The sequence below is a fragment of the Terrapene carolina genome, unplaced genomic scaffold (assembly GCF_002925995.2).
Source record: "Terrapene carolina triunguis isolate 2854851 unplaced genomic scaffold, T_m_triunguis-2.0 Scaffold132, whole genome shotgun sequence".
Taxonomy (NCBI): domain Eukaryota; kingdom Metazoa; phylum Chordata; order Testudines; family Emydidae; genus Terrapene; species Terrapene triunguis.
The window spans coordinates 5,030,920-5,044,172 of record NW_020664483.1 but is presented as its reverse complement, the minus strand read 5'-3'; the positions used below and the strand labels follow the sequence as shown (position 1 = coordinate 5,044,172).

Genomic DNA, 13,253 nt, shown 5'->3' with positions numbered 1-13,253 from the left:
AGGGGGTAAAAAAACAAGTGTGGTATCATTGTAGTGGTCTACTATAGACCACCTAACCAGGAAGGAGAGGTGGATGAGGCTTTTATTAAACTAACAACATCATCCAAAGCACCAGACTTGGTGATGATGGGGGACTTCAACTACCCAGATATCTGTTGGGAAAATAATACAGCAGGGCACAGATTATCCAACAAGATCGTTTTTTATTACAGAAGGTGGTGAAAGCGAGTAGGGGAGAGGCTGTTCTAGATTTGATTCCGACAAATAGGGAAGAACTGGTTGGGAATTTGAAAGTGGAAGGCAGCATGGGTGAAAGTGATCATAAAATGATGAGTTCATGATTCTAAGGAATGGTAGGAGGGAAAACAGCAAAATAAAGACATGGACTTCAAGAAGGCAGACTTTACAAACTCAGAGAATTAGTAGGTAAGATCCTGTGGCAAGCAAGTCAATTGCACAAATACAACATGGGAAATGACTACCTAGGAAGGAGTACTGCGGAAAGGGATCTGGAGTGGATCACAAACTAAATATGAGTCAACAGTGTAAAACATTTGCAATAAAAAAAAAAATTCATTCTGGGCTTTATTACGAGGAGTGCAAGCAAGACACAGGAAGCAATTCTTCCACTCTACTCTGCACTGATAAGGCCTCTGCTGGAGAAAACATAACCTAGGAGGAAAGATTGAAAAAAATGGGTTTGTTTAATCTGGAGAAGAGAAGACTCAGTGGGGGGGTTAGGAGGTGGGGAACATAACAATCTTCAAATATGTAAAAGGTTGTTATAAAGAGGAGGGTGACAAATTGTTCTCCTTATCCACTGAGGATAGGCAAGAAGTAATGGGCTTAAATTGCAGAAAGGACAGTTTAGGTTGGACATTAGGAAAAACTTCCTGTCAGGGTGGTTAAGCACTGGAATAAATTGCCTAGGGAGGTTGTGGCATCTCCATCATTGGAGGTTTTTAAGGATAGGTTGGACAAACACCTGTCAGGGATGGTCTAGACGATATTTAGCCTTGCTTCAGTGCAGGGGACTGGATTAGATTTGCAACAAAACTGCTGTAGTGTCAATGTACATAAATTAATCCCCCTCTCCAAGAGGTGGTAGCTAGCTCGATGGAAGATTTCTTCCACTGACATATCTGTATCTACACAGGGGATTAGGTCGATTTAACTACGGTGCCCAGGGTGTGAAATGTTTCCCAGCCCTGAGCAATGTAACAAGGTTGGTCTAATTTTTAAGTGTAGATCAGATCACAATTGCAGCACTGCGTTTTTTAATCGTAATTTCAAGAGGAGCAAGTTTCCAGGCAGATGAGCTGTGACATAGTGGAGGGATGTTTGTCTTTCTCAGACTAATTAGACCTCACCTCAGGGTGTTGAGAGGATAACAGGAATGCTGATTTAGGAAACCAGAGCTACTCTAATCCTTGCTTGAGGATCCATTGTCTACTCAAAGAAAGATCATTAGCATTAAAGTACAAGGGAGAGACTGTCTTCTTTTTGTTCTGTGTTTGTGCAGCGCCTAGCTAGTGAGTAGGGCAATGAAAGGGGAGTCATATGACTTCCAGCTTGTCACTTCTGCTATGTGCGCTTGTGCAAGTTATTTCACCTCTCTGTACCCCTTTGTCTTGTCTACTCAGGTTAACTGTCCAAGCCGAGGTAGATTGTGAATGACCAGTGGGGTCCTGGTCTGAGACTGGGGCTCCTGCAATGGAAGGTTTTTTCAAACTAGAGCTAGAAACTGATTTGCAAGGAAATAACAAGGACCAGAAGCTGAAATTTCAGCATATTCTTGTTACGTGTGCAATATTATGGATGGATGGCACTGGAAATAAGAGAGGAGACCTCCTGGTATGTGAATGTATTTTGGGAGGCTTAGAGCACATCACCAAGGAAGAACTGGTTTTTTAAGCACTTCAAGTTGGCATCTGTCTACCCGTGTCTCTAAACTGCCTAGCACAATGGGGCCCTGATTCTCATGGGAACCCTGGGGTGCTACTAATTTTATTTTACTGTCTCTGAAATCAAACTCCTGCTGGGTGTAGCAAAAATGTGTTTCAGTAAATAAAGAAATGAGGAACAAGCTTTCTATCATTTGGGCCTTTCTGAACTTGGTTTATGTTGCCTCCACTGTCCATCTAATGAGAGAGGACAAACTCAAAACAAACATTGTCAGTATTCTTTTTCGAATTCCTTCAGTTTCCTCGGTCTGACGGAAAAGATGGACTCCATTGAGGAAATGCATGGCTGTGCTTGCATTCAGTAGTGGTTTAGAGCAGTACCCCTGTGTAGATGCAGATATACCCTAGGGGTACGTAGAAGTCTTTCCGGGGGTACATCAACTTATGTAGATATTTGCCTAGTTTTACAACAGGCTAAAGTAAAAAGCACTAGTGAAGTCAGTACAAACTAAAATTTCATATAATGACTTGTTTATACTGCTCTATATCTTATACACTGAAATGTAAGTACAATATTTATATTCCAATTGATTTATAATTATATGGTAAAAATGAGAAACTGAAAAATAGTGTGCCGTGACACTTTTTTGTATTTTTATGTCTGATTTTTGTAAGCAAATAGTCTTTAAATGAGGTGTAACCTAGGGGTACACAACACAAATCAGACTCCTGAAAGGGGTACAGTACTCTGGAAAGGCTGAGACTGGTTTAGAGGGAACCACAATTCTGGATTTTGTACTGAAAATGGAATAGCTTATTCATATAAACTTTAGATCTTTAAGCAGCTTTAATAGCACGAGGAGGTCAGACCTGATGATCGCAGCGGTGCCTGCTGTCCTTTAACTCTAGAATCTATGACTGGATTTAAACTTCGCCTCCAAAGAAAAAATGTCTGAGCAGACTGTGTTTCTGAATCCTTTATCTAGCCGAGCAAAACCCGTGCTGATTTTAGAGCAGTTAGAAGAGTCAAGCTTTAAGCAGAAAGCTGGTCTAAACCTTAACTATTGTAGACCTGGATGTTCACTATCATTCAAACCCTCAAGAGACGGAAGCTCAAACATCAGAAATTCATTGGCCAGGAGGGCCTATAAAAGCAGGCTGGAGATCTGAAACTAACAGTCCAAATGCAAGCTGCTGATAGTCGCACCCAAATATTGTTCTCATCTGGGAAACCAGACACAAGATCTGCTTTAGTTCCTGGTAGAAAAAATTAATCCAGTAGCCAGGTTGTGCAGCATATACTGATAGCACAGAGCTAACAGGTGCTCTTTAACAGTGCCACCCTTCCATAGAAAAGTCCAAAGGTTACAGACTGTACCAGTAATTATATACCAGGATTTTTGATAGAGAAACCACTTTCCCTGTGACTCACAGGCGTTTTTCATTCAGTTACATTTGACGGGAAAGAGTCAAGGGCTAGTTAGGTTTATCTGCTGCTCCTACAGCACCATCTGCTGCCTACTCTGGGTAGTTCTGCATTTGTATCCAATGTCTTCCCTTTGGAGAATAGGGTCGGTCTTCAGAGTCCGGTCTTAAGAAGATTATTAAGTTTACTGAAGCTGTAGCCTTCAAAATGATTTTTTTTTAAAAACATCTTTTCCCCCTTTTCTACTGCAAGGTCTATTTCCATCCATTTCATTACCAGCGGGAGCAGAGGTTTGGCACAGCCGTGACTTCTCAGCACAAGCAAGACAGGAAGCTCATCAAAGAAAAGCCACATCCTCATTTGAAGAAGCTGCTCCCTGGCAATTCGGGCTGCCTTAGGCCAGAGCCTGCATAGGGCCAGGGTGTTGAAATGACTGTGATGTGCTGGACCAATCTGCAAATCAAATTATTGACATGGTGGAGTCTGCACTGGGCGTCTCCTTTAGGACAGTGAGACGGAGCTCAGTCTAATGAACAGTGCTTCTGCAGAGGGCTCGTTCCCACTACAGACACGTAGCCTTGTTATTTCTGCTTGACACAAGGTGCACACGCAGTAGAATGGCGGAGAGATGCCTCAACGCGTGATAGATCAATAAAACCCTCTGTTGTGCTGAGCCCTCCCATGAGCTGAAATCTCAAAGTGGGTGAAAAGCGGCAAGCAAGTCAGTGTGACAAGCCGGATAGCTGCGATGTTAAAATCCTCGTTGGAAGGACGCCCAGAAGGGAGACAAAGAAATGTGATGCAAAGGGAGTTTGAACTAAAAGAACCACTGACTACGGCAGCTCGTGAGGCTACCCAAGCGTGCTAACGGGCAAATTGTTGCAAGACAAGGGGAAGTTTGTACGTGGACCATCAAAAATGTGCTTTGATTGAGTCATTTAGATGAGTCCAGCTTCCTAACCCTTCTGGGCATGTCAGCCTCACAGGGGCCATTCTCTTCACTGTGGTCATCACTACGGCCACCCATGCTGGGACCTGGGGCTTTACCTGTAGCCTTTCTTGCTGACCCTGAAACGGATATTATGATGGGCTCAGACAAGGAAAGGCAAGCCAATGACATCACCAGCGCCATGGTGACAAAGGTTCTTGTCACCCCCTCCCAGAGTTTGCATCCTCTGTCTTATTCCTTCTTCCCCCATCTTGTCTTTTTGCCAGCACAGCTCTAACCTGGCAAGGCTTTGGGGCCAATTCTCCAAGCAAAAAGCTGTCCTGGGGGGCCCAATCTCAGTGAAAAAGAGTTGTCTCCCCCAGATTGGCCAGAGGAAATTCAATGCAGATCAGCCAAACATTTCTCCGAGCAGAGGAGTAAAGCCAGATCCTGGGGTGTCTGACAGAGTCTTGGGCCATGTATTTTGTTTGTAGCTTTCCAGCAACTGAACTGCCACCCAGACAGGAGACAAAGCAGTGTTTACTGCACTTTTTATCCCTCCCCTGTTGTTAATTCTAACAGCAGGACCCCTTTGTTGTGCTAGGCACTGTACAAACACAGAACAAAAGGACGGCCCTGGCCTCAAAGGACATGTTTACATAGCAATTAAACACCCGCAGCTGGCCGGGGTCAAGACATCAGGGCTCACACGAGCTCTGGGACCCTGTGAGGGGGTACCCGGTCAGAGAGCCTGGGCCTAAAATCTACCCAGCAATTTTTAGTCCTGCAGCCCGAGCCCCACTAATCCAAGTCAGCTGACTGGGGGTCTTTTACTGCAGTGTAGACGTACCCCAAAAGCTTACGCTCTCCGTAACCGTGTGTGTTTATCCTGTTTTGAGAGGAGACAGCATGAGACTTTGTGAGCCTGGCTAGCTCAGTTGGTAGAGCATCAGACTTTTAATCTGAGGGTCCAGGGTTCAAGTCCCTGGTCAGGTGCAGGGGTGATCATTTCCCCCTGTGGTATACCCTCCTTGACATTATTTTAGGGGAGAGGAATAGCTCAGTGGTTTGAGCATTGGCCTGCTAAACCCAGGGTCGTGAGCTCAATCCTTGAGGGGGCCATTTAGGGTTCTGGGGCAAAAATCTGTCTGAGGATTGGTCCTGCTTTGAGCAGGGGGTTGGATTAGATAACCTCCTGAGGTCCCTTCCAACCCTGATATTCTATGAACAGCAGGGCCTGAGAGCCAACACCTCAAAATGATACTTCCTCACCAAGGACAATTGGCAGGCTCTGAGAAACTGTCAAGCAATAGTTATTCTCTTTGAAAAACTTCAGACTCGAAAGTTTAGAGGATGCTTGGGCCTGTGTGCAGGCAGGCGTGTACACACACACACACATATATATATATATCTCAAACAGGGAATTACACGCAGTGATACACAGGTTCATTTGATCATTTTTATGTAAAATGTTTAATGTATTTTTTCTTTTAAAGCATTTAATAAAAGTTTGCATTGTCCTGTATGCAGCAAGACAAACCGCCTCCCTGGCGACAACACCCCAAACCCACATCTGATTCATGTTGTGGAGCTGGAAGAGTATTAAATGGGTAACTGGAAAGAATGCCCTCACAACGCTAACTGATCTTCCCAGAACACCAGCGGAGGGATGTACTTCTCTAATGCAAGAGCAATCTTTTATTGTTGCACTATGACAGGTTTGCATAACAAAGAGAAAAGGAGACTATTTTAAGTACAAAGCAATAGTTGAGGTTTTTAGCCCACACCCTTTTTCTTGCCCGGCCTGTGATTTCCCCCCCCCCCCCAAATATCCATGCCTTTGCTACAGTTTTAATTACCAACATTAGTTGTGCCTGGTCTGGAGTAATAGCTCTGGTGTAACTTCATTGACTTTAATGGAGTGGCAGCTGCTTAGTTACATTGCCAATTTTCAGACCAACCCGTCAATATTTTATTGGAAACAATAATATTAAAGGACAGCCTGGCAGCACTACTGCAGAAGATGTCCCTTTAAAGTACACCAGCACAGGGTGGTAGGGCAGTGGTCTCCAAAGTAGGGTGCGTGCACCCCAGGGGCTGCACAAGAGGATCCTTGGGGGTGCGTGGCAGGAGGAGCGTTTTTTTTTTTCCCCTCTTCATCCAAGCAGTTTTTTTTTTTTTTTTGCGCTTCAGCAAAAATGGTAGAGCTGGCGTAGCAAGGGGTGTGTGCTCAAAATTTTTTTACTGATAGGGATGCGTGATCAAAAAGTTTGGAGACCACTGTGTTAGGGGATGAGGTTCTTTGGACTGTGTTCCACCAGAGGTCCCTTCTGACCTTAAAATCTGTGGCTCTAAATCCATGCCTTGAGCCACAGGTATTGGAATAGACCCATAACAGCCTAATCTCCTTAAAAGAAATGATATGTATTTTATGTAACAAAAGCCATGTTATTGTGAGATTGCAAAGGCTTTGACTTTTTCTTTTAAAGTATCAAATTATCATCACCCTTGAAACCATGAATCTAATCAATGCAAAAAGACAGGGCAAAAGAATGGGCATGTCCCAGAAGCCGCAGAGCAAAACTGAACTAGGAAAGAGAACACATGGAAGTATAGTCACTACGCTATAGGAAATCCTGACCCAAAGACCCTTGGCGTTAATGGAAAGACGCCCATTGACTTCAATGGCTATTGGCTCTGGTCCTTAAAGCAGAGTGAGGACTTCCCAAACAGTGCCCATCCAGCCCTTGGATTAGCTGTTCACTTTCCGATTTCATTTTCTTCCCACTGTATTCCCTCACGTATTCCATCCATCTGTAACCTTTACATGAACAGTCAATTCTTTCTTAATTCCCAGGCAGTGTGGGGGCTGAGCCAGCTGCCAGAGAACAGGCAAGCTGATGATTCAAGCTTTGCTCACATGGTACATGGTCTTAATCGTGCTTTGCGACCGAGTGCTCTAGATCAGCGTTTTTCAAACTGAGTCGCGGCATGTCAGGCACTGGGTCGCTCTGGTTAAAAGTCGCGCAAAGCCACTTGCGCAAATCTGCCTAGGAGCTGGACCTGCTGCTGCCTTTGCACCTCGGCTGTGCCACTGCCTGGGAGCCGCCTCAGGTAAGTCCGTGCCCAATCCCCTGCCCCAGCCCTGAGCCACCCAGAACCCCTTCCTACACCCCAGAGCCTGCACCCCCAGTCCAGAGCCTTGACCCCCTCCTGCACCCCAACCCTGAGCCCCTCCCCCAGCTCCATTGGGTCACGGGCACCAATAATTTTCTTCAACTGGATCCCCAGAAAAAAAGTTTGAAAGCCACTCCTCTAGATCTTTGCTGTCGAATTGCTCAGTAGGAAATACAGCCTGCACCTCCTGCCCCCAAGCTAAGGAAATACAAAATGAACAGGCCCTGCTTTAAGCAGCCCTGTTGAGTATTTCCTGGATCACGCTGATTAGCTCATTGAATTCCCTGCTCTGAAAGTGGCCCCTGTCTGTGAACTTGTGTAGCTCTGTGTTGAGCTCATTGGCCACTGCCTGCTGCTCGCTCCAGGGAAGGAAAGGATCGTCTGTGGAAGCAAACTGCACAATGCGATGACAATTAGCCTTGATCTTCTCCCATTGCCAAGGTCGGTTAAAGTATCCTGAAGGGCACAAAAACAATCATCATGCAACAGAATCTATTCTCGCTGTAGAATCTTCAATGTCCTGTTTACTTCCTTGTACATTTCCAATGCAAACAAGTTTCTTCTTGGGACCAGATGCAAACTGGGAGCAGTCACGGATGTAAAAGATTTCTGACTTCCCAGTGTCATGCAATCAGTCTCAGGTTTGGCAGCAGATGTATTTGAAAGGACAGGACTCTCCTTTCAAATGATTAGTGAATGTCACGCGAGTAATTTAACTGGTTCAAGAGAAGGCCACACGTAGATCAACTTACCGCTCTCTCTTTCATTCTCATCTCCCAAGTCGGAAACGTAAGCAGACACTAAAATAATTGCATACACCTTGTGAGTTTCTGCATACCTGAGGGGAAAAAAGGAGCCAGGTGAGTAAGGCGGCTGTACATCATTCTGGTACACAATACACAGTTCCTGTCATTTTGCGCAGTTTGCCAAGTGCTCACAAACACCTTTGGGAGATGGTTTTTACCTTCTAAGCTATCAGTTAAGAACATGAAAAAAATCCAGATTGTTTTTACATTTAAAGGAGAACGAGAAGCAGCCAAGACAGTAACTGATTGTAAAGCCCTGCCGTCAGATTCAATGTCCTTTCAGCAAAGCTGGGGTGATGTTCATGTAAAAGATTTGGACAGGTTACAGCTACAGGCAAGTCATCCAAGGATTTTCAGATGGATCGTGTAATGCCATAGCAGCCAAACCATTACATTCGATTTAGTTGGGGGTGTTTTATCGTGGCATTCTGTCCCCATTGTTACATGTCCAGTTCTTCAATGGCAGATAAGCGGTCCAATACAGAGCCAATCCTGAATCCCTTACGCATGGTTCTAATCCCATTAAAAGGATTCTACTCACACTGATGCCGGGGGGTAGTTTTGCCATTGAGCTCAAGTCAAGCAGAACTGGGATCATTAGCTTAAATGGGCCTGATCACATTAGAGTGCGAAACATGAAGCTTTGTGCAATGTCCCCTGTACTGTACCTCATGGCAGCAGCAGCACCAGAACTGTGTCCAATAACGATAGTCTGCTCATCGCAATGGAGTTCTGATTCCATGAACGGCAGCCAGATTCTCTCTCGAGCTGTAACTGATTTTTAGAGAAATGATTCAATTGCTTTGTGTTTCCTGATCTGGCAAAGAATGAGCTCTTCCCCTCCTCCCCACCCCGGCTGGCATGCTCTGTGTGCGTATCTTTCAGGGATTTTCTCTCTATTTAATTCTCAGTGTATTTAGTGCTTGTGAAAGGGGATAGGTTAGCAGCCCTGGAGACCAAAGGCCTCTGTTTATCCCCAGTATGCGTCAAGTGTACACTGCAGCTGTGCAAATTCCAACCATGCTACCCCACCAAAGTGCTTCCACATGGAGCTGCCAGGTGTAAGGTCAGTGTGTGGTTTAACCTCCAAGGCTCAGTCTTTGGCCTCCTGACTGAGATTGCCAACAAAGAGACCAGTCCTGATGATGGTGGTGGCATTGTGGACACCAGTCTGCTGGAAACCCGGCTGAGACAGAGACTATTTGTCTAGTCTAGAACTATTGGCAGAAATAGCACTCTGGAACATCAGCTTTCAGGAACATTTCCCCACCAAGCTCTCCAGCTCATTCGGGGCCCTGTGGAATTGCTGGGGCTTGCAGGACTTAGCCAAGCATGTAGTGTAATGTCTGGGCACGAGCAATGTTTTGCATCACAGTATGTGCACGTAGCATTCAGATGAGCATCCCAAGCCCTCTTCCCATTAAAGCATTTGAGCAGGCTATGGACTATGGATCTCCTTGTGGGCTGGGGGTGCAGCAACTCCCCAAGCATGAAGACAGCCACTGAGATAGTGCAGGCTCATATTCATTTTCTGGAAACACACCTCTACCTCGATATAACGCTGTCCTCGGGAGCCAAAAAAATCTTACCGCGTTATAGGTGAAACTGCGTTATATCGAACTTGCTTTGATCCGCCGGAGTGTGCAGCCCTGCCCCCCCAGAGCGCTGCTTTACCGTGTTATATCCGAATTCGTGTTATATCAGGTCGCATTATATCGGGGTAGAGGTGTATTGCGCATGGGATAAGGCAAAATAAGGGGACAAGAAAAAACAGACTTACTTGGGTCAGGCATATTTCGAAGTATACACTGGAAACCAGGTATCTGTGTGGAGAAGACCAATGATCGCACTGTCAAAGGCTGCGCAGTCCCTTAGCAAGCAAAGTTAGCCAACTATTGCATTGCATGCTTTCCTCCAATGGGTCTTCAGGATTATAAAGACGGGCCTTGCTACAGCGTGTCAGGTTGAAAGGTTAAACACTTGGGGTGCACTGGGGAACATGGAGAAGAGTGAGTAGCTAGTATTTACCTAATGTAAAGCACTGTACACACTGCGAATTATTATACCCTGGGTGGAGAGAGATTGCTGATTCTACAAATATTCCTCATTTGAATTACCAGCAATCTCTCTCAAACATACCTTTTGGGGTTCTCCCTTGGGTGACCAATCACTGCACTCTTGTGCTTGCATCTCACTAAGAGCGATCCCTTATTTCTGTGCTAACTTTCTCCTCCGTATGAGGTCAAATGGCTGAACTTCATAACAGAAATACCCGAGTGGAATTACAGGGAACCAGGTGAGAGTCCCTAGAGGAGCAATAAAACATCATACACTGCATCCTTCATGCATCATTCAAATCAGCATGCTTGATCTTCCCCCAAAAGGGAACTCTGAACAAGCCTGGGGGGGAGGGGAGGGAAGGGATGTTATATGACAAAGCCAAGAATCATAGAAAAAGTCGCTTACTTCTAATGCTGAACAAGGAAGTTTATTAGAGTAAGAAAAACAATATGATCTCTCTCTCTCTCTCTCTCTCTGCTTCACTGCAAATGTTCTGCCTAGACCTGAGGTTCTCAAACTGTGGTCCGTGGACCACCAGTGGTCGGCGAGCTCCATTCAGGTGGTGCGTGGATAGTTCCCTCTAAAGTGCGCGCCTGGGCGGCCGCACATGAGAGAATGAAGGGCCACCAACCTAATTAGTGGAGCCCCACAGGCGTGGCTCCACTAATTAGGTGCCTGGACCCTGGAGAAGATGCACATGTAAGGTGAGGTGGTGGCCTGGGGGGGGGGGGGGGGGGGGGGAGGGGGGGGTGGGGGGAATTTGGGACGTGCAGGGCTGTGGCGGCCAGAGAAAGAACTGACTTTCCCAGCTCCAGGGCTGCGGCTGCTGGAGAGAGACCAACTCCTTCCCAGCCTCAGCTTGGGGACTGCTGCGTCAGGGAAGAGACCCCCTCCTTCCCAGCCCCAACTTGGGGGCTGCTGCAGTGGGGGAGAGAGGGCACATCCATCACATTAGAAAGGTAAGACTACTGATATTAAAATATGCACTGTGTGCTTTTATTTGTAGAACAAAAAAGTTAATTATTATTAAGTTTTTTTTTTATATAGCGCTTTTATGCAAAGTGCTTTACAATAGTTAGCTAACAGTACAAACAGCATTTGGAAAGATCATTAAGTGGTCTACCAAGATCCTCAGCAATTTTAAAGTGGTCCGCGAAAAAAAAGTTAGACCCTTCCCCAGGCTGAGACCCTTCCCCAGTCCCCCTCCTGCTTGCCAGCTGTGGATTTAAAGAAAGGGAACCTATATGCTAAACCTCACAAAAGAGAAGCAGAGACTGGGGCACACAGTTTGACTAGGAAAAGAAGCCAGGTGGCTGATCCAGGGTGTTCCAAACAGCTGGTGGGAGGAAAGTAAATAAATAGTCAGATCAAACCTTTTGTCATCACCATGTCTCACCTCCTCTAGTGTTTCCCACACCCATCTGTACCAGTTGGATTTCTCTATATCGCCTGACCCGTTCCCAGGCACTATTACAGCTCTAGTGGGACGAAGCTGCGGCCGCACCTGGAACATGCCGCAACGTTGCAGCAGGAGGAGCGGAAACACTGTTTCAAGCCAAGAAGAGGGGATGATGGGAAATGGAGGCAGAAAGGAGGCATCTTGGGAGTCGTAGTTTTCTTGGTTGAAAATTATTCGCAGTGTGGTCGTTGCTGTCATTTGTTCCTCTCTGAAATGAGCTAATTTAGAAGCCCCAAAGAACAAGTTCAGGAGACAAAAGCAACACATCAAAGACGTGAAAATCACAATGGAAGCTAGTGCCTTACCTGCTACTTGGGAATTTTGTTTGCAGTGTTGTGGTCATGTTGGTCCCAACTCCCAGGATATGAGAGAGACCAGGTGGGTGAGGTAACACCTTTTAGTGGAACAACTTCTGTTGGCGAGAGAGAGACAAACTTTCAAGCTACACAGAGTTCTTCTTCTTAATTTTGTGATTTCCATCTTTTCGTTGGATGTTTGTACAGGGCCTAGCACAATGGGGCCACGATTGTGGGTCCACAGACACGAATGCAACGCAAATTACTATTATTATTTTCAGTAGATAATATTATCAATATACCTAAGTGTGTATGCATACATTTCAATAATGGTTGTGTATGGTTTTGTTTAGCAGTATGTATTGGATAGCTGATGTAATTTTTGAAAGACGTGTAAATATATTATATAGAACAGGCTTGTATTTTTGATACGGTAAGAACATTTGAGAATGTAATCAGCCTTTGGGTTCTCTGTCTGCTGTACTGTATGTGAAGGTGCAAAGATTGTCTTAATGGTTATAATTGTCTTTAGATGATTAAATAGAATAGGTTGGAATGTCAAAGTTAAGGTTGCAAGTTGCAGGGTAATTCTGAGTTCTTTGATGAGAGCACTGAGTTGAATTGAATGTGTTAGAGATGGTGTTAGCCTAATGCAGGGGTTGGCAACCTTTCAGAAGTGGTGTGCCGAGTCTTCATTTATTCACTCTGATTTAAGGTTTCGCGTGCCAGTCATACATTTTAACATTTTTAGAAGGTCTCTTTCTATAAGTCTATAATATATAACTAAACTATTGTTGTATTTAAAGTAAATAAGGTTTTTAAAATGTTTAAGAAGAGCTCCCCAGAGGCCAGAACCCAGGTAGTGTGAGTGCCACTGAAAATCAGCTTGCGTGCCGCCTTTGGCACCCGTGCCATAGGTTGCCTACCCCTGGCCTAATGGTATAGCTACTCTGAGTCTGGGGTAGGGTGACCAGATGTCCCAATTTTATAGGGACAGTCCCGATTTTTGGGTCTTTTTCTTATATAGGCTGCTATTACCCTCCACCCCATGTCCCGATTTTTCACAGTTGCTGTCTAGTCACCCTAGTGGGGTGATGGTTTGTGCCAGGACACGGGTCCCCTCAGAGTGGCACTGTGGGGTGGGGAGCATGTTTGCCGTGTGGGCTCCACCCCAGGGGGCCGAAGGGCGAGGTGAG

General features: G+C 45.4%; 1 protein-coding gene and 1 non-coding gene across 2 annotated transcripts; one reads left to right on the top strand and one right to left on the bottom strand.

Annotated features, from left to right (window-relative positions):
- The first annotated feature begins 5,181 nt into the window (after positions 1-5,181).
- Positions 5,182-5,254, top strand: TRNAK-UUU. Its single transcript has one exon. It is a non-coding gene; the product is annotated as a tRNA-Lys (tRNA).
- A 2,248-nt stretch (positions 5,255-7,502) lies between these two features.
- Positions 7,503-11,835, bottom strand: RBBP9 (RB binding protein 9, serine hydrolase). The gene is made up of 5 exons (XM_026653191.1): positions 11,699-11,835; positions 10,022-10,064; positions 8,910-9,015; positions 8,188-8,273; positions 7,503-7,891 (listed from the first exon to the last, which is right to left on the bottom strand). Exons 1-5 carry the CDS (start codon positions 11,813-11,815, stop codon positions 7,665-7,667), a joined length of 579 nt encoding a protein of 192 aa, XP_026508976.1. The 5' UTR covers positions 11,816-11,835; the 3' UTR covers positions 7,503-7,664.
- Between the last annotated feature and the right edge of the window lie 1,418 nt (positions 11,836-13,253).